This window comes from Salvelinus sp. IW2-2015, unplaced genomic scaffold (assembly GCF_002910315.2).
Source record: "Salvelinus sp. IW2-2015 unplaced genomic scaffold, ASM291031v2 Un_scaffold515, whole genome shotgun sequence".
NCBI lineage: Eukaryota > Metazoa > Chordata > Actinopteri > Salmoniformes > Salmonidae > Salvelinus > Salvelinus sp. IW2-2015.
The window spans coordinates 220,604-246,681 of NW_019942566.1; the positions used below are offsets into that span (position 1 = coordinate 220,604).

The window sequence follows — 26,078 nt, forward strand, 5'->3', positions numbered from 1 at the left end:
CAACACAGAATAACATATTCAGTCTCATTACAGACCAACACAGTTACATATTCAGTCTCATTACAGCACAACAAGATTACTGTGGTTCATGTACAGCCACAGGATTCATGTCGGTCTCATTACAGCACAACACAGATTAACATGTCGGTCTCATTACAGCACAACACAGATTACATGGTCGGTCTCATTACAGCACAACACAGATACATGGTGTCATACAGACCAAAGATAATATCAGTATCTTAAGCCAACACAGATTACTTTCAGTCTCATTACAGCCACACAGATGACATATTCAGTACTTTTACAGCCAACACAGATTACATATTCAGTATCATTACAGACCAACACAGATTACATATTCAGTCTCATTACAGACAACACAGATTAACATATTCAGTCTCATTACAGACAACACAGATAACATATCAGTCTCATTCAGACAAACAGATAACATATTAGTCTCATTACAGACCAACACAGATTACATATTCAGTCTTTACAGCCACACAGATTACATATAGTCCATTACAGACCAACACAGATTACATATTCAGTCTCATTACAGACCAACACAGATACATATTCAGTCTCATTACAGACAACACAGATACATATTCAGTCTCATTACAGACCAACACAGATAACATATTCAGTCTCATTACAGCCAACACAGATAACATATTCAGTCTCATTACAGACTCACACAGATTACATATTCAAGTATCATTACAGACCAACACAGATAACATATTCAGTCTCATTACAGCCAAACAGATAACATATTCAGTCTCATTACAGACCAACACAGATTACATATTCATCTCATTACAGACAACACAGATAACATATTCGTATCTTACAGCCAAAGATAAATATTCAGTCTCTTACAGACACACAGATTACATATTCAGTCTCATTACAGACCAACACAGATTACATATTCAGTCTCATTACAGACAACACAGATTACATATTCAGTCTCATTACAGACCAACACAGATTACATATTCAGTCTCATTACAGACCAACACAGATACATATTCAGTCTCATTACAGACAATACAGATTACTATTCGAGAGCTTCTGGTCAGCGGGGTGGTGGCACTGGGATCCTCATCTCTCCCAAGTGGACATTTCTCTCTTTCTCCCCTGCCCATCTGTCTATCGCCTCCTTTGAATTCCATGCTGTCACAGTTACCAGCCCTTTCAAGCTTAACATCCTTATCATTTATCGCCCTCCAGGTTCTCTGGAGAGTTCATCAATGAGCTTGACGCCTTGATAAGTTCCTTTCCTGAGGATGGCTCACCTCTCACAGTTCTGGGTGACTTTACCTCCCCACGTCTACCTTTGCTCATTCTCTCTGCTCCTTCTTTCATCCTTCCTCTTTTGACCTCACCTTCTCACCTCCCCCCCTACTCACAAGGCAGGCAATACGCTTGACCTCATCTTTACTAGATGCTGTTCTTCCACTAATCTCATTGAACTCCCCTCCAAGTCTCCGACCACTACTTGTATCCTTCTCCTCTCGCTCTCATCCAACACTTCCCACACTGCCCCACTCGGATGGTATCGCGCCGTCCAACTTGTCTCTCCTCCCCGCTACCTCTCTCCTTCCATCCTTCATCTCTTCCCTCTGCTCAAACCTTCTCCAACCTATCTCCTGATTCTCTCCTCAACCCTCCTCTCTCCCTTTCTGCATCCTTTGACTCTCTATGTCCCTATCCTCCAGGCCTCTCGGTCTCCCTCCTGCTCCGTGGCTCGACGACTCATTGCGAGCTCACAGAACCGGGCTCGGGCAGCCGAGCGGAAATGGAGGAAAACTCGCCTCCCTGCGGACCTGCATCCTTTCACTCCCTCCTCTCTACATTCTCCTCTTCTGTCTCTGCTGCTAAAGCACTTTCTACCACTCTAAATTCCAAGCATCTGCCTCTAACCCTAGGAAGCTCTTTGCCACCTTCTCCTCCCTCCTGAACTCCTCCCCCCCTCCCCCCTCCTCCCTCTCTGCGGATGACTTCGTCAACCATTTTGAAAAGAAGGTCGACGACATCCGATCCTCGTTTGCTAAGTCAAACGACACCGCTGGTTCTGCTCACACTGCCCTACCCTGTGCTTTGACTCTTTCTCCCCTCTCTCCCAGATGAAATCTCGCGTCTTGTGACGGCGGGCCGCCCAAACACTGCCCGCTTGACCCTATCCCCTCTCTCTTCTCCAGACCATTTCCGGAGACCTTCTCCCTTACCTCACCTCGCTCATCAACTCATCCTTGACCGCTGGCTACGTCCTCTCGTCTTCAAGAGAGCGAGAGTTGCACAGACCAACACAGATTACATATTCAGTCTCATTACAGACCAACACAGATACATATTCGTCGTCATTACATAGTCACAGTCTCATTACAGACCAACAAGATAACAATTCAGTCTCATTACAGACCAACAAGATAACATATTCGTCTCATTCAATTAAGATTAATATTAATATTTAGAAGGGAAAACAACCTCTCAACTGTATACGAACCAAATATCAGCCTCTTCCGGAGGCTCTTTAGCCCCTATGCTATAGCCTTGTCCAGATGTGCTTTAGACAATTAATCCTCTGACTACCTTATATAGTCTGCATTGTTGGCTCAAGTACAAACAGATCTGTAGCCAGGCTAGAGGACCTAATCCTGTTGGAAGGCTACAGCGAGGGGCCCTCCTGAGTGGCACAGTGGTCTAAGGCACTGCATCGCAGTGTGGATCTCTGTGCCACTAGAGATCCTGGTTCGAGTCCAGGCTCTGTCGCAGCTGTCTGTGCCCGGGAGGCCCAGCATTGTCCAGGTTAGGGGAGGGTTTGGCTGGCAGGGATGTTCCTGTGCCATCACGCTCTAGCGACTCCTGTGGCAGGCCAGGCGCAATGCATGCTGACACGGTTGCCAGGTGTATGGTGTTTCCTCTGACACATTGGTGCGGCTACCTTCCGGGCATTGTGTCAAGAAGCAGTGCGGCTTGGCTGGGTTGTGTTACAGAGGACGCACAGCCAGCTCTCGACCTGTACGGGAGTTGCCGCGATGGAACAAGACTGTAACTGCATACCATAAAAAGGGGTTCCATTTATTTATTTTTTATGTTACCAAAGGTGACATTATCAGATGATGATGTTATTTCATGGACTGTCAAATCATGTAGAGAGAGATTGGATTCATTTGTAGAGGAACGCACACTAACACCCTGAACTAGACAATCCCAACCCTTTATCAGAGTCAAATGAAAACAAAGGTACAACATAAAACTGTCTCCGTAACGCTGACTGTAAATTCAATCAATTCAGCCCCTCTCAGAATAGACCTACTCCTCTCCACATTGATTTAATATGCCTTTGGTTCTTCAGAGCTATATTCTTCACTACTCAGCATGTAACTGATTGAGTACAGTAGGCTAAACGGTGAGCAAAAACCCTAACGGACTAAACGCTAGCCTATTTGATGTAAGTGCAGCACAGAGAGGATACAATTACACAATCACTTCAATGTTCATTCACTAGTGCCTTTGCCTAGCAGTCAGTCCTTCACATGTGCTTCATTCCATTAGGAAATCAAGATGTCACAGCTGAGGMAAAAACAACTTTTCCATATTAGACACAAACGTTTCATTACAGCTGCTATAAACGCCATTCAAGTGGAGGAAGAGAGGGAAGGAATCAGAGAAAGCGAGGGACTATGTGTGCCGCACAACAGTAGGTGTGACCCACTGGGTTTGAACCAGAGTCTCCTTCAGACCACATGACTATGGTAGCCCACTGAGCTAAAGCCTCTGTGATAGCTTGGAGAGCTAACATAAGTTTCTAGGTCTCAGGCAAGGAAGCTGTCACAAGAGCCAGTATTTACTAAAGGCAATAAAGAGGAGAGGGGACAGTGACAGGGAGAGAATCTCAGAAAGAGGTGGTAGAGGCCCCTGTTTGGATTACCAGTATCCTGAACAAGAGCAAATGACCATTCAATTAGAACAGGCAGTTAGTTACTAAGGGTAATGTTGAAAAGTCCTTGGTGCAAAGGCACACAGTACTGTAGTTCTCTGTGTATGTATTCTGCTATTCCCCAGAATGATTAAATGTGGATTAAGGGTGAGCTATATAGATCAAAGAATCCTAAAGCATCCCATTTCTCATGTTCTGGATTGACCATTCTAATCCTATATGATATGAACTGTGACTGTAGAACCTGGTAGCTACAGAGGGAGCTGCACAGTAACACACCAGCACAGCAGAGTCTTGAGATGTGACGTAGCCTGGCCATGTATGCGCCCTAAATGGCACCCTATTCTCTTTATAGCCCAATGGGCCCTGGTCATAAGTAGTGCACTAAGTAGGCAAAAGGCTGCCTTTTTGGATGCAACCAATGACTGGCTGAGGAGGCCATGATGCCAAGGATAAGCTGAGTGGCTCTAATTACCAGTAAGACTGATGTCCTATGTGTCAGACCCAGACCCTCCAGGAAAAGAGGCTGGCTCTGCCTCAGACGAGTCGAGCAATGTCCCTCCACACACTGACAGATAAATGGGTGTATGGAGATCATCTGGTGCCTAGATATATACGATAAAAATCAGTTAGTTAAACAAGCATTCTGTTTGTATAGAGACGTATATCGGCATAAATAGATATTTCTGCATCTGTGTGCATCAATGCAGAAAGGAATAAACTGGGTTGGCGCCCCCCCTTGGTTTGTGCTGTGGTGGAGATCTTTGTGGGCTAWACTCRGCCTTGTCTCAGGATTGTAAGTTGGTGGTTGAAGATATCCCTCTAGTGGTGTGGGGGCTGTGCTTTGGCAAAGTGGGTGGGGTTATATCCTTCCTGTTTGGCCCTGTCCGGGGGTTTCTTCTGATGGGGCCACAGTGTCTCCTGACCCTCCTGTCTCAGCCTCCCAGTATTTATGCTGCAGTAGTTTATGTGTCGGGGCTAGGGTCAGTTGGTTATACCTGGAGTATTCTCCTATCTTATCCAGTGTCCTGTGTGAATTTAAGTATGCTCTCTCTATTCTCTCGTTCTCTCTTTCTTTCTCTCTCTCGGAGAACCTGAGCCCTAGGACCATACGTCACGGCAAACCGGGCTGATGACTCCTTGCTGTCCCCAGTCCGCCTGGCTTGCTGCTTTCCAGTTTCAGCTTGTTCTGCTGCGGTTATGGAACCCCTACCTGTCCCGACCTGCTGTTTTCAACTCTTAATGATCGGCTATGAAAAGCCAACTGATATTTATTCCTGATTATTATTTGACATGCTTGTCATTTATGAACATTTTGAAAATCTTGGCTCTCTCTAATTCTCTCCTTCTCTCTTTCTTTCTCTCTCTCGGAGGACCTGAGCCCTAGGACATACGTCACGGCAAACCGGGCATGATGACTCCTTGCTGTCCCCAGTCGCCTGGCCTTGCTGCTATTCCAGTTTCAGCTGTTCTGCTGCGGTTATGGAACCCTACCTGTCCAGACCTGCTGTTTTCAACTCTTAATGATCGGCTATGAAAAGCCAACTGATATTTATTCCTGATTATTATTTGACCATGCTTGTCATTTATGAACATTTTGAAATCTTGGCTCTCTCTAATTCTCTCTTTCTTTCTCTCTCTCGGAGGACCTGAGCCCTAGGACCATAGTCAGGACTACCAGGCATGATGACTCCTTGCTGTCCCCAGTCCACCTGGCCTTGCTGCTATTCCAGTTCAACTGTTCTGCCTGCGGTTATGGAACCGCTACCTGTCCCAGACCTGCTATTTTCAACTCTTAATGATCGGCTATGAAAACAACTGAAAATTATTCATGATTATTATTTGACCATGCTTGTCACTTATGAATATTTTGAACATCTTGGCATAGTTCTGTTATAATCTCCACCCGGCACAGCAGAAGAGGACTGGCCACCCCTCATAGCCTGGTTCTCTCTAGGTTTCTTCCTAGGTTTTGGCCTTTCTAGGGGTTTTTCCTAGCCACCGTGCTTCTACACCTGCATTGCTTGCTGTTTGGGGTTTTAGGCGGGTTTCTGTACAGCACTTCGAGATATTAGCTGATGTACGAAGGGCTATATAAAATAAACTTGATTTGATTTGATTGATTTAAACCAAGTGTGTTTTATATCGCAGCCGCCACAAGCTTATGTACCAGATCCCAAGCCGCCAGCAGCTCCAAATAGATTTTCAGATCTATTAAAGCAGGAATCAGAGGTTGAAACACAAAAAAGCTGAGGACTGGATCACGAGAAATGTAACCACTCTCAATGAATAGACATGAAAAGGACTGAAAGTGAATGAAAGGACTGACATCCATTATATCAAAGATTATAGTTTTAACATGTTTTTAGTCGTAATAGTGCGTTTTACATGTACTTTGTTTACAAACATTGGAGTACACATTTTGGGTCTGATGGGTATGATATGTTTTGTGTGGACCCAGGAAGAATCGCTGTTGCTTTCGCAACAGCTAATGAGGATACTAATAAATATCCTAACAATCAAGTAGTAATTTAAGCTCATTAGTTATTCATAATTTAATTCTTCAGAATCAATAGGTAAATATAATTAATTTAACTCCAAAAATGAATGTAGCAACTGCAGATTGTCCCTTTAAGGTTTAGAAACAGGATGTCAAGATAATTTTATCCGCTCTGAGGCACCAAGACATATTACAAGAAGGAGATATTTTTAAGTAAGATTAACTGACTACATCTATTCTTTTCATGTTCTTCATTGTAAGTTTGCCTGCCTGGGTCAAGCGGGTCTGCGTGGTCAGCCCCAGTGAAGGGCAAGCTCAGGGAGAAATATCTCGGTCTTTCATGAGCCGGAACAAAAGACAGAACACTGTTTGTTCGCTGTGTGCCGAGAGGAGCGAGAGAAGGAGAGGGGAGAGGAGAGAAGGAGATGGAGAGAAGAGGGAGAGAGAGAGAGAAGGGGAGAGAGAGAGAAGGAGATGGAGAGAGAAGAGAAGAGAGGGGAGAGAGAGAGAAGGAGAGGGGAGAGAAGAGAGGAGATGGAGAGAGAGGGGAGAGAGAGAGAAGGAGAGGGAGGAGAGAGAGAAGAGAGGGGAGAGAAAGAAAGGAGATGAGAGAGAGAGAGGGAAGAGAGATAGAGAAGGGAGGGAGAGAGAGGGAGAGGGAAGAGAGAGAGGGAGAGGAGAGAGAGAAAGGAAGGGGAGAGAGAGGAAGAGGGGAGAGAGAGAGAAAGAGATGAGAGAGGGAGAGGAAGAGAGATAGAGAAGGAGAGGGGAGAGAGAGGGGAGAGAGAGAGGGGAGAGAGAAGGAGAAAGAAACACTGCCTCGGTTTAATATATATATGATTAAAGAGCAAGAGGTAATCCTTCTCTGGGAGAACAGATGTCTGGAGCTGCTTAACATTTCAACTCAACACACACACACACACACACACACACAACACACACACAACACACACACACACACACACCACACAACACACAACACACACACACACACCACACACACACACACACACACCACACACACACATGCGCACACACACACACACACGTTTGACCATGATTGATTTTAGAGTCTCAAAACTCAATTTGAATGGTCCACAATGTGTAGTTTTTGTATTTTCTATTATTGTATCACACACACGCACAAACACACACTGTCTTGGAACAATAACCTCTTTATAGCTCTTTGGAAATGTATTGAGTTCTTATATTGTATATAATAGGAGCAGTGGGACGAAGTGGTTGAACTCTTAACCCAATATTCATGTTTTAAAAGCAGTCACTGTTACATATTGTGATGGCTGGTTATGGWTTATTTKCATCATTATAATACATTGGGCAGCACGGCTGGCAGACCTATATACAGTATCACGTTTACAATTAGCTGTCTTATCTGAGAATAAMATTTTTGCGTAGCGTGGGGATGTGATCTGATAATGGAATTCAAAGAAGATGATATACTTCATACTGTACGGAAAAGTAAACCTTGCTGATCCTATAAGGGAAAGGCCACAGCACACACGTGTGTATATATGTGTGTGTGCTGGTGTGTGCACCAAGGAAGATGAGGAAGAGGAAGATTAGCGGTCCAAAATCACATATAACTGGGGTAATTGTTCTACTTGTGCCTCCATGAGTGTGTGTTCCGGCTGCTCCTGTGTGTGTGTGTAAGTGTGTGAGGAAGATTAGCGATCCAAAATCACATATAACTGGGGTAATTGTTCTACTTCGTTACAGCATGTTAATAGGATCGATCCCCAACCTGTGGAATGTTTGTCTTAGCTAGCCTCTGATCTTGATACACACTCCCTTCACACACACACACACACACACACACACACACACACACACACACACACACCCTTCACACACACACAGTTCTTGATCAGTGGTATTGTTCATAACAGTAGCAATAACATAGACAGGGAAGTCATTGTTTTCCAGAGAGTCAACAGATCTTCAAGAACAAGGAAATAAACCAACTGGAGGAATTTGAATCGAGACGCACCCATTATAAACTGGATGTAATCCTTTGAAAAAAGAACTGTAATAACATAAAGAGTTTTATATATTTAGAATAAATTTGCTGAATTCATCTGACCTGCTATGGATAAATGTGATGCAAACATATTCAAAAAATCTACATCAACGTAATTCCTTGTCCTGTTTCATATTCTCAGAAATGTACTTAACATGACTCCGCAGGATACACACGTCTAATGCACAGCTCACAATGTTACCCAATCAATCCACACCATTTCCCACTTGGAGACCTGGGTCGTATTCATTAGTGCACACCGTAGCAAAACATTTACAACCTAAAACCAAAACAAGTTCAGGTAGCCCCTGCCCACTTCAGCCACTTTGCTTCCGTTTTGTGGCTAGTGAATAATACCAAGAACATTGATGAACTGACTGACTGACTCATGGAATGGAGGTTAAAACACATCAAGGTCTCTGCCGGTGTGAAGACCGACTGGCCGCTGAGCCAGAATGATGACGAATATATGGTTAGCTTTTCATGCACACATTACCCAGAAGGCAGCAGTGTGACCCTGAATACCACATTGCTACCAGACCCCGAGGCTTTGTCTAGATAGTTAAATAAGTTTATGGCTGCTACGCTCTACTGCTCATCATCATCCTCTTCATCAGAGAGGCATAGCTACCATTGGTGCTGTAGGTTGAGGAGCGTTCTATTTTCAAATCTCCAAATACAAGTTACCTGACTAATGGTATCACCTTACTAATGGTATTACCTGACTAATGGTATCACCTGACTAATGGTATTACCTGACTAATGGTATCACCTGACTAATGGTATCACCTGACTAATGGTATTACCTGACTAACTGGTATCACCTTACTAATGGTATCACTGACTAATGGTACACCTGACTAAATGGTATTACCTGACTAATGGTAAATCTAACTGACTAATGGTATCACCTGACTGAATGGTAATTACCTGACTAATGGTATCACCTATGACTAATGGTTCACCTGACTAATGGTATTACCTGACTAATGGTATCACCTGACTAATGGTATTACCTGACTAATGGTATCACCTGACTAATGGTTACTGACTATGTTCACTTGAACTAATGGTATTACCTGACTAATGGTATCACCTGACTAATGTATCACTGACTAATGGTATCACCTGACTAATGGTATTACCTGACTAATGGTATCACCTGACTAATGCAATTACCTGACTAATAGTAATTACCTGACTAATGGCATTACCTGACTAATTAGTATTACACTGACTAATGGTATCACTAGACTAATGGTATTACTGATAATGGTTCTCAACCCTGACTAATGGTATCTACTAGACTAATGGTATCACCTGACTATGGTATTACTGACTAAATGGTATCACCTGACTAACTAATGGTATCACTGACTAATGGATCACCTGACTATGTATCACCTGACTATGGTATCACTAGACTAATGGTATTAACCTACTAATGGTTCTCACCTGACTAAATGGTATACTGACTAATGTATCACCTGAAATGGGTCTCACCTGACTAATGGTATCACTAGACTAATGGTATCACTGACTAATGGTATTACCTGACTAATGGTATCACCTGACTAAATGGTATCACCTGACTAATGGTATCACGTGACTAATGGTATTACCTGACTAATGGTATCACCTGACTAAATGTATCAACTGACTAATGGTTCATCACCTGACTAATGGTATTAATTGACAATGGTACTCATTGACTAATGGTATCACCTGACTAATGGTATCACCTGAAACTAATGGTTACTGAAATAATGGTATTACTTGACTAATGGTATCACTTGACTAATGGTATCACTGACTAATTGGTATCACCTGACTAATGGTAATCCCTGACTAATGGTATCCACTACCTGACTAAATGGTATTACCTGACCTAATGGTATACCTGACTAATGGTATTCTTGACTAATGGTATCACCTGACTAATGGTATTACCTGACTAATGTATTACTGACTAATGGTAATCATTGACTAATGGTATTACCCTGACTAATGTATTACTTGACAATGGTATCACTGACTAATGGTATCACCTGACTAATGGTATTACGACTAATGGTATCTACCTCACTAATGGTATCACCTGACTAATGTATCACCTGACACTAATGGTATTATTGACTAATGGTATCACCTAAGACTAATGGTTTCACTGACTAATGGTATTACTGAACTAATGTATTACTTGACTAATGGTATCACTGACTAATGGTATCACCTGACTAATGGTATTACTTGACTAATGGTATCACTAGACTAATGGTATCACTGACTAATGTATCACCTGACTAATGGTATTACTTGACTAATGGTATTAACCTGTACTAAATGGTATTACCGTGACTAATGGTATACTTGACTAATGGCATTACCTGACTAATGGTACACCTGACTAATGGTATCACCTGACTAAATGGTATTACCTGACTAATGGTATCACCTGACTAATGGTATTACACTGACTAATGGTATCACCTGACTAAGGTATCGACTATAATGGTATCCTGACTAATGGTACACTATACTATGTCTCACCTGACTAATGGTATCCTGACTAATGTATTACTGACTAATGGTATCACCTGACTAATGGTATTACACTGACTAATGGTATATACTGACTAAATGGTATTAACTTGACTAATGGTATCACTTGAACTATGGTCTCACCTGACTAAATGGTATTACTTGACTAATGGTATATGACTAAATGGTATTACTTTGAACTATGGTATTACTGACTAATGTATCACCTGACTAATGGTATCAACCTGAACTAATGGTATTCATACCTGACTAATGGTTTACCTGACTAATGGTATTACCTGACTAATGGTATCACTAAGACTAATGTATCACCTGACTAATGGGGTATTACTCTGACTAATGGTATCATTAGACTAATGGTTATCACTTGACTAATGGTATCCCTGACTATGGTATTACTTGACTAATGGTATTACCTGACTAATGGTATTACCTGACTAATGGTATTACTTGACTAATGGTTACCTGACTAATGGTATCACCTGACTAATGGTATACCTGACTAATGGTATACCTGACTAATGGTATCACCGTGACTAATGGTATTTACTGACTAATGGTATCACCTGACTAATGGTATTACAACTGACTAATGGTATCACTGACTAATGGTATCACTTGACTAATGGTCTCACCTGACTAATGGTATATCACCTAATGACTAATGGTAATTAACTGACTAATGGTATCACCTGACTAATGGTATCGACCTGACTAATGGTATTACCTGACTAATGGTATCACCCTGACTAATGGTAATTACTTGACTAATGGTATCACTTGACTAATGGTCCTCACCTGATAATGGTATTACTTGACTAATGGTATTACACTGACTAATGTATATCTTGACTAATGGTATTACTTGACTAATGGTATCACCTGACTAATGGTATCACCTGACTAATGGTAATTACTTGACTAATGGTATCACCTGACTAATGGTATTACTTGACTAATGGTATACTTGACTAATGTATCACCTGACTAATGGTACACCTGACTAATGGTATTACTTGACTAATGGTATATACTTGACTAATGGTATCACCTTGACTAAATGGTATTACTTGACTAATGGTCTCACCTGACTAATGGTATCACCTGACTAATGGGTATACCTGACTAATGGGTATCACCTGACTAATGTATTACTTGACTAATGGTATCACCTGACTAAAATGTATCACTCGAAATGGTAATTACTTGCTAAATGGATCTAACTGACTAATGGTATACTCGACTGAATGGTAATCAACTGAACTAATGGTATTACTTGACTAATGGGTATCACCGTGAACTAATGGTATTACTTGACTAATGGTATCACCTGACTAATGGTATTATAAATGGTATTTTGGGACATGAAGGGAGTCGGCTAAACTCAGATTATCTCATCATAATTATATGATCCCGAAAAACATTAAATGTTAACAGATCTAGGATCACATTTTCCTCCATCAATCCTAACCTTAAGCATTAGTGGGGGAAATATGAAACTGACCCAGCACCTTACACCCGGAAATATTACCCAACATTGATGAGGTCAAAGGCCACAACATGAAAAAACAGACTTACCATCATGGGTTTGGTGCTGAAGCGTAGTTTCCTCTTCTGAGGGATATCCTCCTTCTCTTCCTCTGGTAAACCAGGGATCTCAGTAAGATCATTCCCAGGGTCATAGATGACGTCATCATCACCGTAAAGGTCATCCTCAGGGTCAGTACAGCTCTCCCCCCAGCCTTGGTAGCAAGCGTCTCCGTCCGCGTTAAAAATCACCCTCTCGTTCCCACTGTATTCCTCATTGGGCTCTTCTACCTGGTCCTCTGGAGAGACCCTGGGCCTGGAGGAGGCCTTCTCCACCTCCACCTCCTCCCCACGGGCTTCTGCCTCATCTTGGGCTTCATCCTGTGCTGGGGTAGCTGGGGTATCATAGGTGTCCTCGGAAGTCTTGTCCCCGACGGTGGCATCATTTGTGGGCCTTGAGTCCGTGCAGACTCCCAACGTCTCTCTGGAGGTGTCGGTTTCCTCCGCCTGCTTCTCCTCATACGATCCGTTCACTTCCCCTCTGTTGGTGGTGGTCCCTACAGGATGTCTCTCCMTGTCCCTCTGTCCTAACTCCCCTGCTGTCTCCTCTCTCTCCTGGGGCTCCTCCTCATGCAGAAAGGGTTTTAGCTCCACTGTCTCCGACAGCGGGCTAGGGCTGAGGAGGTCTTCTGAGGATGAAGACACAGGAAGTTTGCCCCCCACGCAGTTCCTGTACCCTCCACCACGCACCGGGGATTGGCGCGAGTCATCTTCACTGAGGTCGCCGTGCCGGTGGAAGTTATCAGGGGAGTAGAGTGCCCGGCCTCGCCGGAATGGGCCCCCTCCTCCCCCTCCCTGGTGGTCGACGCTCTCAAACACAGCGCTCAGCTGGCTCACGGTGGGCGACTGGGCTTCCGTCCTGGAACACAGTGAGTCCAGGGAGTCTGTGCTGCCCCTGTTGGAGCGCGACCCTCGCCAGTCGTCCAGGTGCTCATGGGAACCCCTCTTCTCCCGGCCATAGGAGTAGACAGGCGACTGGGACGCGTCACGTGACTGCTGCTCAAACAGCTTCCTGGTCTCTACGACCTTTGACCCTGCGCTGGTCCGGTCCGCTATAGGGTGCTGCGTGAGCTTGATGACTGAGCCGTCCACCTTGTTGATGAAGTTGGTGGGCTTGGTCATCTTCTGAGGCGACGGGTCTTCCCGCCTGGTGGAAGTACCGGAGCTCTCTGTGCCCTGCATCTGCATGAACATGTCCTTGATGCGGCTAACATGGGCACCATACTGTCGTCCCCGGCGCTGGGTGACCCGCTCKGTGTCCTTGAGCTGCGGCTCCTTGCTGTCCTGCCGGGGTGGCTGGTCGAAGGCCTTCTTTAGGGCCTGGAACTCTGTCCTGTAGGCGTTGCGGTGGGGGGAGGCGCTCCGGAGAGTGGTCCTCTCCCCCGAGGCCTCCGTCTTCAGCATGATGGCGTCAGAGGTGAGGAGGCAGAGGGGATCTCAGCAGCATCGCTGGGCCTTCATCTCACCTATACTACTGTAGTATCCAGCGAGTTTCCTGCCTGTGTGATTATCACTGTGATTTGATTTCACACTTCATTAGGGGCCATGGACACCTGGGAGAGAAAAGGCGATGCCTGTTAGATACAAGAGATACCAACCAAACTGTCATAATTATGCTTTTCATAAACACCATTCCTAGCATGAATTAATCTTAACTTAAAGTGCAACGTAATCATAGACGATGCTCTATGTGTTAAAAGCTCTTAGCACAAGAAATGCACTGAATATAAAATATATTTGCCCTCTAAAAGCTAGGGCTGGGAATTGCCAAGGGACCTTACGATACGTTATTATCGTGATACTTAGGTGCCAATACGATATGTATTGAGATTCTCACAATTCTATATGTATTGCGATTCAATACTGTCACGCCCTGACCATAGAGAGCTGTTTAATCTCTATGTTGGTTGGGGCGTGATAGTGTCTAGGGTGGGTCATCTAGGTGAATTGTATTTCTATGGTGGCCTGATATGGTTCCCAATCAGAGGCAGCTGTTTTTCGTTGTCTCTGATTGGGGGTCATATTTAGGTACCCATTTCCTCATTGTGCTTTGTGGGATCTTGTCTACAGATAGATGCCTGTGTGCACACCAGTAGCTTCACGTTTCGTTTGTGCTTGTTTGTTTTGTCTGGTGAGTTTCTATTAATTAAAAGATGTGGAACTCTACGCACGCTGCGCCTTGGTCTACTCATTATGACGATCGTGACAAATACTGTGATTTTATTGCGATTCCGTAGTCCAAACATATTGATCACCATATGTCTGCTGCAGAGGGACGAGAGCCATGAGAAAACTATTTTTTGATCAGTCATGGAAATAAAAGTGCTGAAAACAAATTGGCTCCCTATTTAAAAAGAAGATGGAGAACAATCTATAAAGGAAAAATACTGGAGTTTTGGTACAGCCAACAAGTGACCCAAAAAATATTGCAAAAAGAATATCCCGATATTCAACTGTATGGATTTATCCCCATCAATACTAAAACACATCCTGATGGTAATGATGCCTCTGTTTAGAAAGCAGTGAGTTGACCCATTTATCTAATCAATACTCACTTCCTCACGTGTAAGCTAAAACAAGCACTGATCAATATGGGTGATTGAAATCATGTGTGAGCCATCTGAAGATAGAGACTCAACTAAACATGAAACATCTTGAACATTGTTGAATACATGAATAAATGTCAACTATAGCACCTTGCAACATAAATTCAATGTTTGTGTGATAGAGACATGCCTTCTCTCCATTATGTACCTAATGTTAATATTTTCAGTGTAGGATAGAAGCCTATCCTAAACCTGAGGTCTGACCATGTAGTTTACTGTCTCACCACCGCCCCGGCCCGAGGCATTCTGCATGATCATCTCGATTAATACAAGGACKGAAGGACAGTTCAGCTCATAAAGACAGACAGGCAGAAAAATGCAGGCTAGACGGTTTTTGGGAAAGGGTGCAAGGGGGAGTTGTTTACACACCACACACATAACTGTGATATAATCCATTGATAAATACGATCCAAATACACTGTGGATTCCATTTGTTTACATAATGTTTATATAATTTAGTATGAACAACGCAATTTTCATTTCAATATAAAATGCCCTTATTTCAAATGTGTTTGTATGTGTTATTACTATTATATTAATGTCATTTCATCATACCACCCTGTTTGTGAAATTCACATTTGCTAATTTTAAAAAATCCCACATGGGCTACGTAGGGTATCAGGTGGAAAACACTAAGACACACGAGAACAAAGATACATTTTTAATGTTACAAAGTGAAAAGATAACGGATAAATTTTACAAAATGTTTTCATCGTCAGCTGGTCAACAAAAATGCAAAATTGCAACGTTCTGCAAATGCACCCGTTGCTGCTATGATAAACAAGATAAACGTGCTAGAATCATTTTCGGAAAGCAGTAGCCTATCCGCCCAGCCATTTTATCAACGTCGGACATAAATGGTAAACTTCTAGATGCAGAAGATAAAACTCGAACGTGTAACATTGTATCAGCTCGAGCTTTATCCTACGTCGAACAGATAGACGCGCATCACCCACACAGGCATGGTTGTCAGCTCCATATGAACTCTATATATTATAATACATTATTTAATTTCAGTAGCCCATTTAAAAGGAAAACGATAGGCCTACTGCATAGTGTTGTTTATCATGTATAGAAAAAGCAGAAGTTTACTGTTTCCACCAAGCTACTCTCGATGTTTCACAAAGCACAAAACAAAAGAGTGACTTACGTTAATTGCTTCATGTGATGAATGACCGCGACATAAAATAGTCCCGTAAAAATTCACATGAAATACTCTGCTATCGTTATAAATCCCCTCCAATACGACATTTCCATTCAAGCCCGTCGATAGTCCAGTATTATGTCGCCCTATTGACACTTTGACACACAAGCCGTGGTCTACACACCGCTAGACAACGCCATTGMAGGCAATGGGTGATGCTGCCGTGTGCACAATGTGGGAGCCGACGCTATTAAATATTCCATCTCAATGAAGGGTGCGCAACTGGATGTTTTCTAAGGTGAAAACATCTTATATATCTTAATCAACAAGTAACAAAAACATATTTTACATTTAGGAAATATGATGTTTTGCAAATGGCATACACATGTGGCAGGTGTTTAACCTTATCGCAGTAATGGTTTGGTCCAGTAAAGTGCAGTCTGGCAGAAATACCACCACAAATAACTTCACTGGCTTTACTATGGTTGTCACTAGTTACCACAGCCACAAAGTCAAAGTTGACTTTATCCCCAAAAAATTATGAAAACAAAAATTTGCTTTTTGGTCTTCATTTAAGGTTAGGGTTAGGCTTAAGGTTAGCAGTGTGGTTAAGGCTAGGGTTAGTGTTAGGTTCAACTTACTTATCCTACCATTTACAGTACCTAAGGGGTTAAATGTACCACCACACACCATATGAATCTAAGAACACAATGCCATATTAGAATACAAGTATTGAGTCAAAGGAGCCAGCCTATAGCATATGCAGCTGACTGGGCCATGTGATTAAGAATCTAGGGATCTTTGGGATCTGAAAGGGCCTCATTATTCCTTTTTTAATGTGGGGATGCCGTTTTAATAATATCAACATCATGGACACTTCACTATCACAACAAGTTCTCACTGTGGTACTATTATAGTCATATTTTGTATTTAGTACACTATTCACTTGACATGATCATATTGGGGATGCAATGAAGAAAGGGGAGAGGATCAGGTTTGATGCAGTTCATTATGAGATAAATAGATTTCACATTGGCATGATGATCACCTGGATCAAAGGCTTGTCTGTTTAGAAAATGAGATCCAGGGCAGAGTAAAGGCATGTGCTAATACAGCAGAATTCTAGAAGGCTTGTATTGACCAACATGGTTTCCCCCACTGAATACAGTGTTTAGTCCTCAACTGGTCAATGAATGGGAATCCCCATATAGACTACAATATATAGGCTATATTATGAAATACACTCACCATCTCCACCCACAATTACTAGCACCTCAAATCTCTACATGTTGCTAAGCAACCTAAAAAAAGAAATCGGAAATTTAGAGAGAAAAACATCCTGGCACTGCAGAGAACAGGAGATGCTATGCTATTCTTCACAGTGCATTGAATGCACCCAATCAAGATTATTATTAAAAATCTCTACACATTTAATATACTACCGTATCGTTGATCACACCCAAATATGCCGGAACAGAACCTTTCTAAAGACTTGTGGTGGAAAAAGCATTACCAGTGTGTCCTGCTGTATCTGTGCCCAGCATAATAAACTCCAAGGGAGCAAGATGGAGACTTAAAGGCCCAATGCAGCTGTTTTTATATCAATATCAAATCATTTCTGGGTAACAATTAAGTACCTTACTGTAATAGATTTCCTCCCTGTCTGGGGGGGGGCGCTGAAAACGTTCTGTTATCGGCAGAAAGGTTTGGAACTACGTTTGTTATTTGTCTATTAACTAATGTACTGCATGATGATGTCACCATGGATAGCCGAAACCCCCGCCCGTGCAAACCTGCTAATTAGACGGTCCTGTGTAGATTGGATTTTCAACCAGAAAATAACACTGATCAAATATTTTCAGACTTTTACAGTGTTAGTTTCATCAGCTGTTTCACAATATGATTCAAAACACAGAAAAAATGAATTTGAACTGTACTGGGCCTTTAAGAGTCTGACTGACCCTTTCTTCCTTCTTCAGGACCCTTGTCTGAGCTGAATAGCCCAAAGAGGAAAGGGGGCTGAGGGGCTGAGCATGGCCATCTGTCTGCTCTGGTTCACCACAGGGGGAGAACAGATTTTAATAGAGTTCTCAGACATCTCACTGCCCTCTCTACAGCTGGACTTACACATTGCAAGGAGGGGTGGTAGGGATGGAGGGGTTGTGTTGGTCACGCAGGGTCAATATCACATCTACATAATTTTAGAAGCAAGGCACAGAGCGAGAGAGGCAGTTAGGAAGTGCAGTTCAGTTTCCACCTCATTTTTTTGCACACTGCACACAAAATTAGGTGGAAACTGAGCTTCACTTCCTAACCTACTGCTAAATGTGTGACCATATTAGAGACACATATTTCCCTCAGATTACACAGACCCACAAAGAATTCGAAAACAAATCCAATTTTGATAAACTCCCATATCTATTGGCTGAAATACCACAATGTGAAATCACAGCAGCAAGATTTGTGATCTGTTGCCACAAGAAAAGGGCCACCAGTGAAGAACAAAAACCATTGTAAATACAACCGAAATGTATGTTTATTTATTTTCCCTTTTGTACTTTAACTATTTGTATATAGACATAATATGACATTTGAAATGTCTTTATTATTTTTGAACTTTTGCGAGTTTAATGTTATTTTTTTTATTGTTTATTTCACTTTTGTTTATTATCCATTTCACTTGGTTGGCAATGTAAACATATGTTTCCCATGCCCCTTAAATTGAAATTGAATTGAGAGAGGGAGAGAGAGGGGGGAGGGAGTGAGTGAGAGAAAGAGAGAGAGACAGACAGAAACACAGACGGACAGATCGTTGTTTTAGTGATTCGATTATGTAAATTGTAATTGTGATGCTTTTTAACTTAGATGAAATTGCATCACACCCGTTTTTATGATAGGAGTTGCCCCACTGATTTGCGTAATTTGCTATAGATTTTCATTTGACTGCTCATCTTATTTTCCAGTTTCTGCGCCAGATGTTCCAACCAATGAAAGCGCTCGGGGAGGAGGAGGCGGAGGTTGGAATTTCAGGGATGCTTGTTATGGCTGTCAAACCACTAGCGAGAAAATCATATATTTCCATGTAAAATTCACCCGACTCCAATGAAAAATGGACACAACGGTTGTTCTCGTATGGATTTATATGGGTATGTATAGATTTAAAATGGAAATATTGAGAAATAGGCATGCTTTTTCATGTTATGAATGTTAGCTAGTAGCATGCTAGCGTGGTACAGCTATGTGGTTGGTGGGTTGGTCATTTCTTCCCACTGTCATGGAACAAATAGCTAACGTTAGCTTGCTATCAAGTTATTCAGGGAGAAAGGTGCCTTGTCGTTTAAATCTACTTGTATTTATCTAGATAGCAAACGAGCTATTTAGGATATGGTATTGTTAGTTATTAGTAGATACAATATAACTATTTTACCATTAACGTTATTTTGCAACAATGTTGCTATTCCTCCAAGGATGTGTTGTTGGTTATGCATGTTCCTCCAACATTCTGTTTCACGGACACAATGTATCACCTTATTTAGCCCAGGTGTTACACATGTATAATAAACTACCAACATTATTACACCTAGTACGTCTATGCTACAGTTGGTCATCAGTCCTGCAATTCATGAGAAGATGTTACTCTTCATCTTGCATTTCTCATATCGTTAGGATTTTTTTGCATGACATGTAGCCTGGAGTGGAGTTTAGTCTGCTATGTGTAGCCTAGGCTACAAAAGCCATATTGAATACTATAGTAATCACGTGTGGAAACATCTTTCCTCACCACGTGAATATTATTTAATCACAGCTACAACGTTGGGAATTGATGAATTGTGCATCGTGTCTAGATGTGCTAGACATTAGAGGGAGGCATTCAGTGTTTGAATTAAAATTCTAATATTTGAATTTAATGTGAATAGTAATTGTTTTGCAAACATATTCTAATCAGTTTGAGAAAAGGTTTAAAATATTACTTTTGTTTGTGTTTGTTGGCCTATTAAGTTTTCATTGTGCTTGTCTCCCGTGTCACACATTATTATGATGTGATTGGAAGAAATAACCAACTACAGGATAATCTGGGTTTGAAGCAGAGAACTGCCCTCAAGACGGTGAGTGGGCATGTGCAGTGGTGCATATCTTGTGACTCCCCACTGAGCCCAGCCGCTCATCATAATATGAAGATATGCTCAAGTAGTTTCCCATTAAAGGACACATTTGTCTTGAATGTAACAGACTGTGGTGTAACCTCTTCTGTTTTGTTWGTAATCTGTGCTCTTTGGTTGTTTTCGATTTCTTGTGTCACAGTCTAATCCTGACTAGCCATAACTGTATTATTTAGAGAGGCTGTAAAATCAAGTTTACTGTAAATTCGAGTTTACTGTAAATTAGCCTTTGCTTGGTTACCTAACTACTGTAACTTTTGTATTGTTAAGAGACTTTCAGTTGATAGTTAAAATGTTGATGCTCACTGAGTTTTTAATGCAACGATACCATCAACCTATAGAGCCCGCCTATCGAGAGACCAAGAAAATAATAACATTTTGAAAATCCTAGACAATAGCCTACTTCTTCTTTCTTACCTTCTCCAAAAGACCCCATTCCCTGGAACGAGAAAAGATGCTCATTGTTACCTTAGTCCAGAATAGTTGTGCTCCAAGTTCAGGTTAGGGACAGTAGGGACGTCTGAGTTTGCTGTGGTCCTCCCCTGCTAGCAACCACTGTCTATAGAGGCAGACACAGAGCACAGTTTCCCCTGCTAGCAACCACTGTCTATAGAGGCAGACACAGAGCACAGTTTCCCCTGCTAGCGACCACTGTCTATAGAGGCAGACACAGAGCACAGTTTCCCCTGCTAGCGACCACTGTCTATAGAGGCAGACCACAGAGACAGTTTCCCCTGCTAGCGACCACTGTCTATAGAGGCCAGACCACAGAGCACAGTTTTCCCCTGCTAGCGACCACTGTCAATAGAGGCAGACACAGAGCACAGTTTCCCCTGCAGCGGACCACTGTCTATAGAGGCAGACACAGAGCACAGTTTCCCCTGCTAGCGACCACTGTCTTAGAGGCAGACACAGAGCACAGTTTCCCCTGCTAGCGACCACTGTCTATAGAGGCAGACACAGAGCACAGTTTCCCCTGCTAGCGACCACTGTCTATAGAGCACACAGCAGAAATTTCCCCTGCTAGCGACCACTGTCTATAGAGGCAGACACAGAGCACAGTTTCCCCTGCTAGCGACCACTGTCTATAGAGGCAGACACAGAGAACAGTTTCCCCTGCTAGCGACCACTGTCTATAGAGGCAGACACAGAGCAGCAGTTTCCCCTGCTAGCGACCACTGCTATAGAGGCAGCACAAGAGCACGGTTTCCCCTGCTAGCGACCACTGTCTATAGAGGCAGACACAGAGCACAGTTTCCCCTGCTAGCGACCACTGTCTATAGAGGCAGACACAGAGCACAGTTTCCCCTGCTAGCGACCACTGTCTATAGAGCAGACACAGAGCACAGTTTTCCCTGCTAGCGACCACTGCTATAGAGGCAGACACAGAGCACGGTTTCCCCTGCTAGCGACCACTGTCTATAGAGGCAGACACAGAGCACAGTTTCCCCTGCTAGCGACCACTGTCTATAGAGGCAGACACAGAGCACAGTTTCCCCTGCTAGCGACCACTGTCTATAGAGGCAGACACAGAGCACAGTTTCCCCTGCTAGCGACCACTGTCTATAGAGGCAGACACAGGAGTACGTTCCCCTGCTAGCGACCACTGTCTATAGAGGCAGACACAGAGCACAGTTTCCCCTGCTAGCGACCACTGTCTATAGAGGCAGACACAGAGCACAGTTTCCCCTGCTAGCGACCATGTCTATAGAGGCAGACACAGAGCACAGTTTCCCCTGCTGCGACCACTGTCTATAGAGGCAGACACAGAGTAGGTTTCCCTGCTAGCGACCACTGTCTATAGAGGCAGACACAGAGCACAGTTTCCCCTGCTAGCGACCACTGTCTATAGAGGCAGACACAGAGTACAGTTTCCCCTGCTAGCGACACTGTCTATAGAGGCAGACACAGAGCACAGTTTCCCCTGCTAGCGACCACTGTCTATAGAGGCAGACACAGATACAGTTCCCCTGCTAGGACCACTGTCTGTAGAGGCAGACACAGAGCACAGTTTCCCCTGCTAGCGACCACTGTCTATAGAGGCAGACACAGAGCACAGTTTCCCCTGCTAGCGACACTGTCTATAGAGGCAGACACAGAGCACAGTTTCACTTCCAGGTAGGATCACTCCAGTCTAGAGAGAGACCAAAGGCTAGATTTCATCTAATATCGTCCCCATAAGTCTGTGTAGTTCTAATGAGAACTAAATGCACATGCATTCCCCCTGACCGGAAATTACAGACTGATCCACCTTCCTCCACTTACACTGCTGATTGGAAAGAATAACAGGACAGAGGACATCCCCTTGCTGCCTAGCCAGCCTTTCAGGAGACAAGCTCTTTTTTTCTATGTGTGGCCAATGACATGAATAAAGTCTATTTTTGGCTGAGGCTGCTGTGTGCCCAAGGCGGTTGGTCCCTAAGGCATAAAGAAGGGTTATCCATTCTGTTATTGATCTGCAGCAAGGGAACATGGCAAGGTGTGTGTGTGTGTTTGTGTGTGTGTACACTAGCCTATATACATGTGAGTGGTGTGTGTGTGTATGTGTTAGTATGTTTGTCTGTGTGTGCGTGTGATGGCTCCCGCGAGATTATCTCGTGGTTAGGGAGTTTAGCATTAACCATTAATGGGTGATGTATTAGAGTAGGCTTTTGGTTCAACATCTCAAGAAGGCCTTGCTGTGCCCACAGATCCAGGTGTAAGCAGATCTGATGCTATTAGCACGGCCTGTCATTAGCTTAGCCAATGATATCTGCTTTCTTTGGCTGGAGTCCTCAAATGCGTTTCAAATGCCACCCTATTCCCAATATAGGCTACTGCACTACATTTTACCAGGGCAACTGTGGCTCTGGTCAAAAGTACACTCAGAAAAAAGGGTTCCAAAATGGTTCTTTGGCTGTTCCCAAAGGAGAATCCTTTTGGGTTCCAGGTCTACATGGACCAAAAGGGTTCTACCTGGAACCAAAATGGTTCTCCTATGGGGACAGCTAAGACCCTTTTGGTTCTAGATAGCACCTTTTTTTCTAAGAGTGTATTGCATTATGTAGGGAATAGGGTGCAATTTAGGATGCAGCCCTCTTGGAGCCTCTAAGAAATAGACTGACGGCGACCTGGGGAAGGCCATCTGGGCTGACACATAGAAATTGAATTTGGAATGTTAACTTGAATGGGGATATCCATTCTAGTAAGTCTCATTCTATGGGCTGACACGTCTGTGGGCAATGTGTGTTAATTAAACCGCATCAAGCGTCTCTGAAAGGAAGGGTCGATGCTAGACCTTGGCTGTGCCTGTGACCACCATTGGTTTTGTAGTGTGACGCCTAATAGAATAATATACTTGAGTGTGATTTAAGAGAGGGTCACTKAAAGACCTGGGCTGCTTCCCAAAATGTCACCCTAGTCCCTATATAATGAACTACTGTTGACCAGGGCCCATAGGGAYAGCGCACTATGTAAGGAATGTGGTGCCATTTGGGATGCACCATTAGTTTTATGGTGTGCTGATATTGGAACATTCAGCTAGCTACAGGAGTAGCCTAGATCATAGCTCAATGTGCAGTAGTGGTTGCCGGGCAGGTTAGCGGTTGCCAGGCCGGTTCTATTKCTATGGCTTCGTCACAGTCCACTGATCCCAAGCGTGTGATTRTTTCACATCTATACAACCGCTTAGATCATTGACCGCCTTTTTCTGTGACCAGGTCCCCGGGAACAAAGGACATCTGGGACACTTTAATGTTTAGTGTTTTGATTCAGATGGGGATCTTAGATCTGTTTGGTTAAAGTAGTCAAAGTCCATTGAGACATTTGTTCACAGTCTGATTTTGAATGTGCTTCAGACAACTGTGTGTACTGGATAGGACGTAGGCTAGCGTAATCTGACTGTGCTGTCTGTAATCTCTTCTGTACCAGTGTGGTTTAACCCTTTATGTGGACTCTTGGTGTGTTTATTTTTTTCCCAGACTCAGATTAAGCCTAGTCCTGGTCTAAAAAGTATGTTCATTCTCCATTGAAAGTGATTTTTAGTCCAATTAGGACTAGGCCTAATCTGTGTCCGGGAAAGCGGCCCAAATCTCCCAGTATGTYATAACGATGATGAAGAATGAAGATGATGATGGTAACATGTTTTCCAGTAGGGAGTAGGGACCTACACTATATATACAAAAGTATGTGGACACCCCTTCAAATGACTGGATTGGGCTACTTCAGCCATACCCGTTGCTGACAGGTATATAAAATCGAGCACACAGCCATGCAATCTCCATAGACAAACATTGGCAGCAGAATGGCCTGCACTGAAGAGCTCTGTGACTTTCAACATGGCAYCATCATAGGATTCCACCTTTCCAACAAGTCAGTTCGTCAAATTTCTTACCTGCTAGAGCTTCCCCGGTCAACTATAAGTGCTGTTATTGTGAAGTGGAAACGTCTAGGAGCAACAACGGCTCAGCCACAAAGTGGTAGGCCACACAAGCTCACAGAATGGGACTGTCAAGTGCTGAAGCGCGTAGCGCATAAAAATTGTCTCTCCTCGGTTGCAACACTCACTACCAAGTTCCAAACTGCCTCTGGAAGCAACTTCAGCACAATAACTGTTCGTCAGGAGCGTCATGAAATGGGTTTCCATGGCAGAGCAGCCGCACACAAGACTAAGATCACCATGCACAATGTCAAGCGTCGGCTGGTTTGGCATAAGTCTCACCACCATTGGACTCTGGAGCAGTGGAAACGCGTTCTCTGGAATGATGAATCACGCTCCACCATCTGGCAGTCCGACGGACGGATCTGGGTTTGGCGGATGCCAGGAGAACGCTACCTGCCCGAATGCATAGTGCTAACTGTGAAGTTTGGGGGAGGAGGAATAATGGTCTGGGGCTGTTTTTCATGGTTCGGGCTAGGCCCCTTAGTTCCAGTGAAGGGAAATCTTAATGCTACAGCATACAGTACAATGACATTCTAGACGATTCTTTGCTTCCAACTTTGTGGCAACAGTTTGGRGAAGGCCCTTTCCTGTTTCAGCTTGACAATGCCCCCGTGCACACAGTGAGATCCATACAGAAATGGTTTGTCAAGATCGGTGTGGAAGAACTTGACTGGCCTGCACAGAGCTCTGACCTGAACTCCATCAAACACCTTTGGGATGAATTGGAACGCTGACAGYGAGCCAGGCCTAATCGCCTAACATCAGTGCCTGACCTCACTAATGCTCTTGTGGCTGAATGGAAGCAAGTCCCCGCAGCAATGTTCCAACATCTAGTGGAAAGCCTTCAGAAGAGTGAAGGCTATTATAGCAGCGAAGTGGGGGACTACCTCCATATTAATGCCCATGATTTTGGAATGAGATGTTTGACAAGCAGGTGTCCACATACTTTTGGTCATGTAGTGTATGTTCATCTCTTCATCTCTTCCAGGCTCCATTTCCTGCTAATGGAATTGAAGTTATTTGTCTGCAGTCATGAACAGTGGAGCTGTCTCTCTCTCTCTCTCTCTCTCTCTCTCTCTCTCTCTCTCTCTCTCTCTCTCTCT

General features: G+C 43.4%; 1 protein-coding gene across 1 annotated transcript in view; it reads right to left on the reverse strand.

Moving 5' to 3' along the window:
- ppp1r9a (protein phosphatase 1, regulatory subunit 9A) overlaps nucleotides 1-14,075 on the reverse strand; it is a 106,746-nt gene extending 92,671 nt beyond the window's left edge. The window contains exon 1 of the mRNA XM_070438156.1: nucleotides 12,637-14,075. Coding sequence (XP_070294257.1) covers nucleotides 12,637-14,049 — 1,413 coding nt within the window. The 5' untranslated portion in view covers nucleotides 14,050-14,075. The remainder of the gene's footprint in view (nucleotides 1-12,636) is intronic.
- Between the last annotated feature and the right edge of the window lie 12,003 nt (nucleotides 14,076-26,078).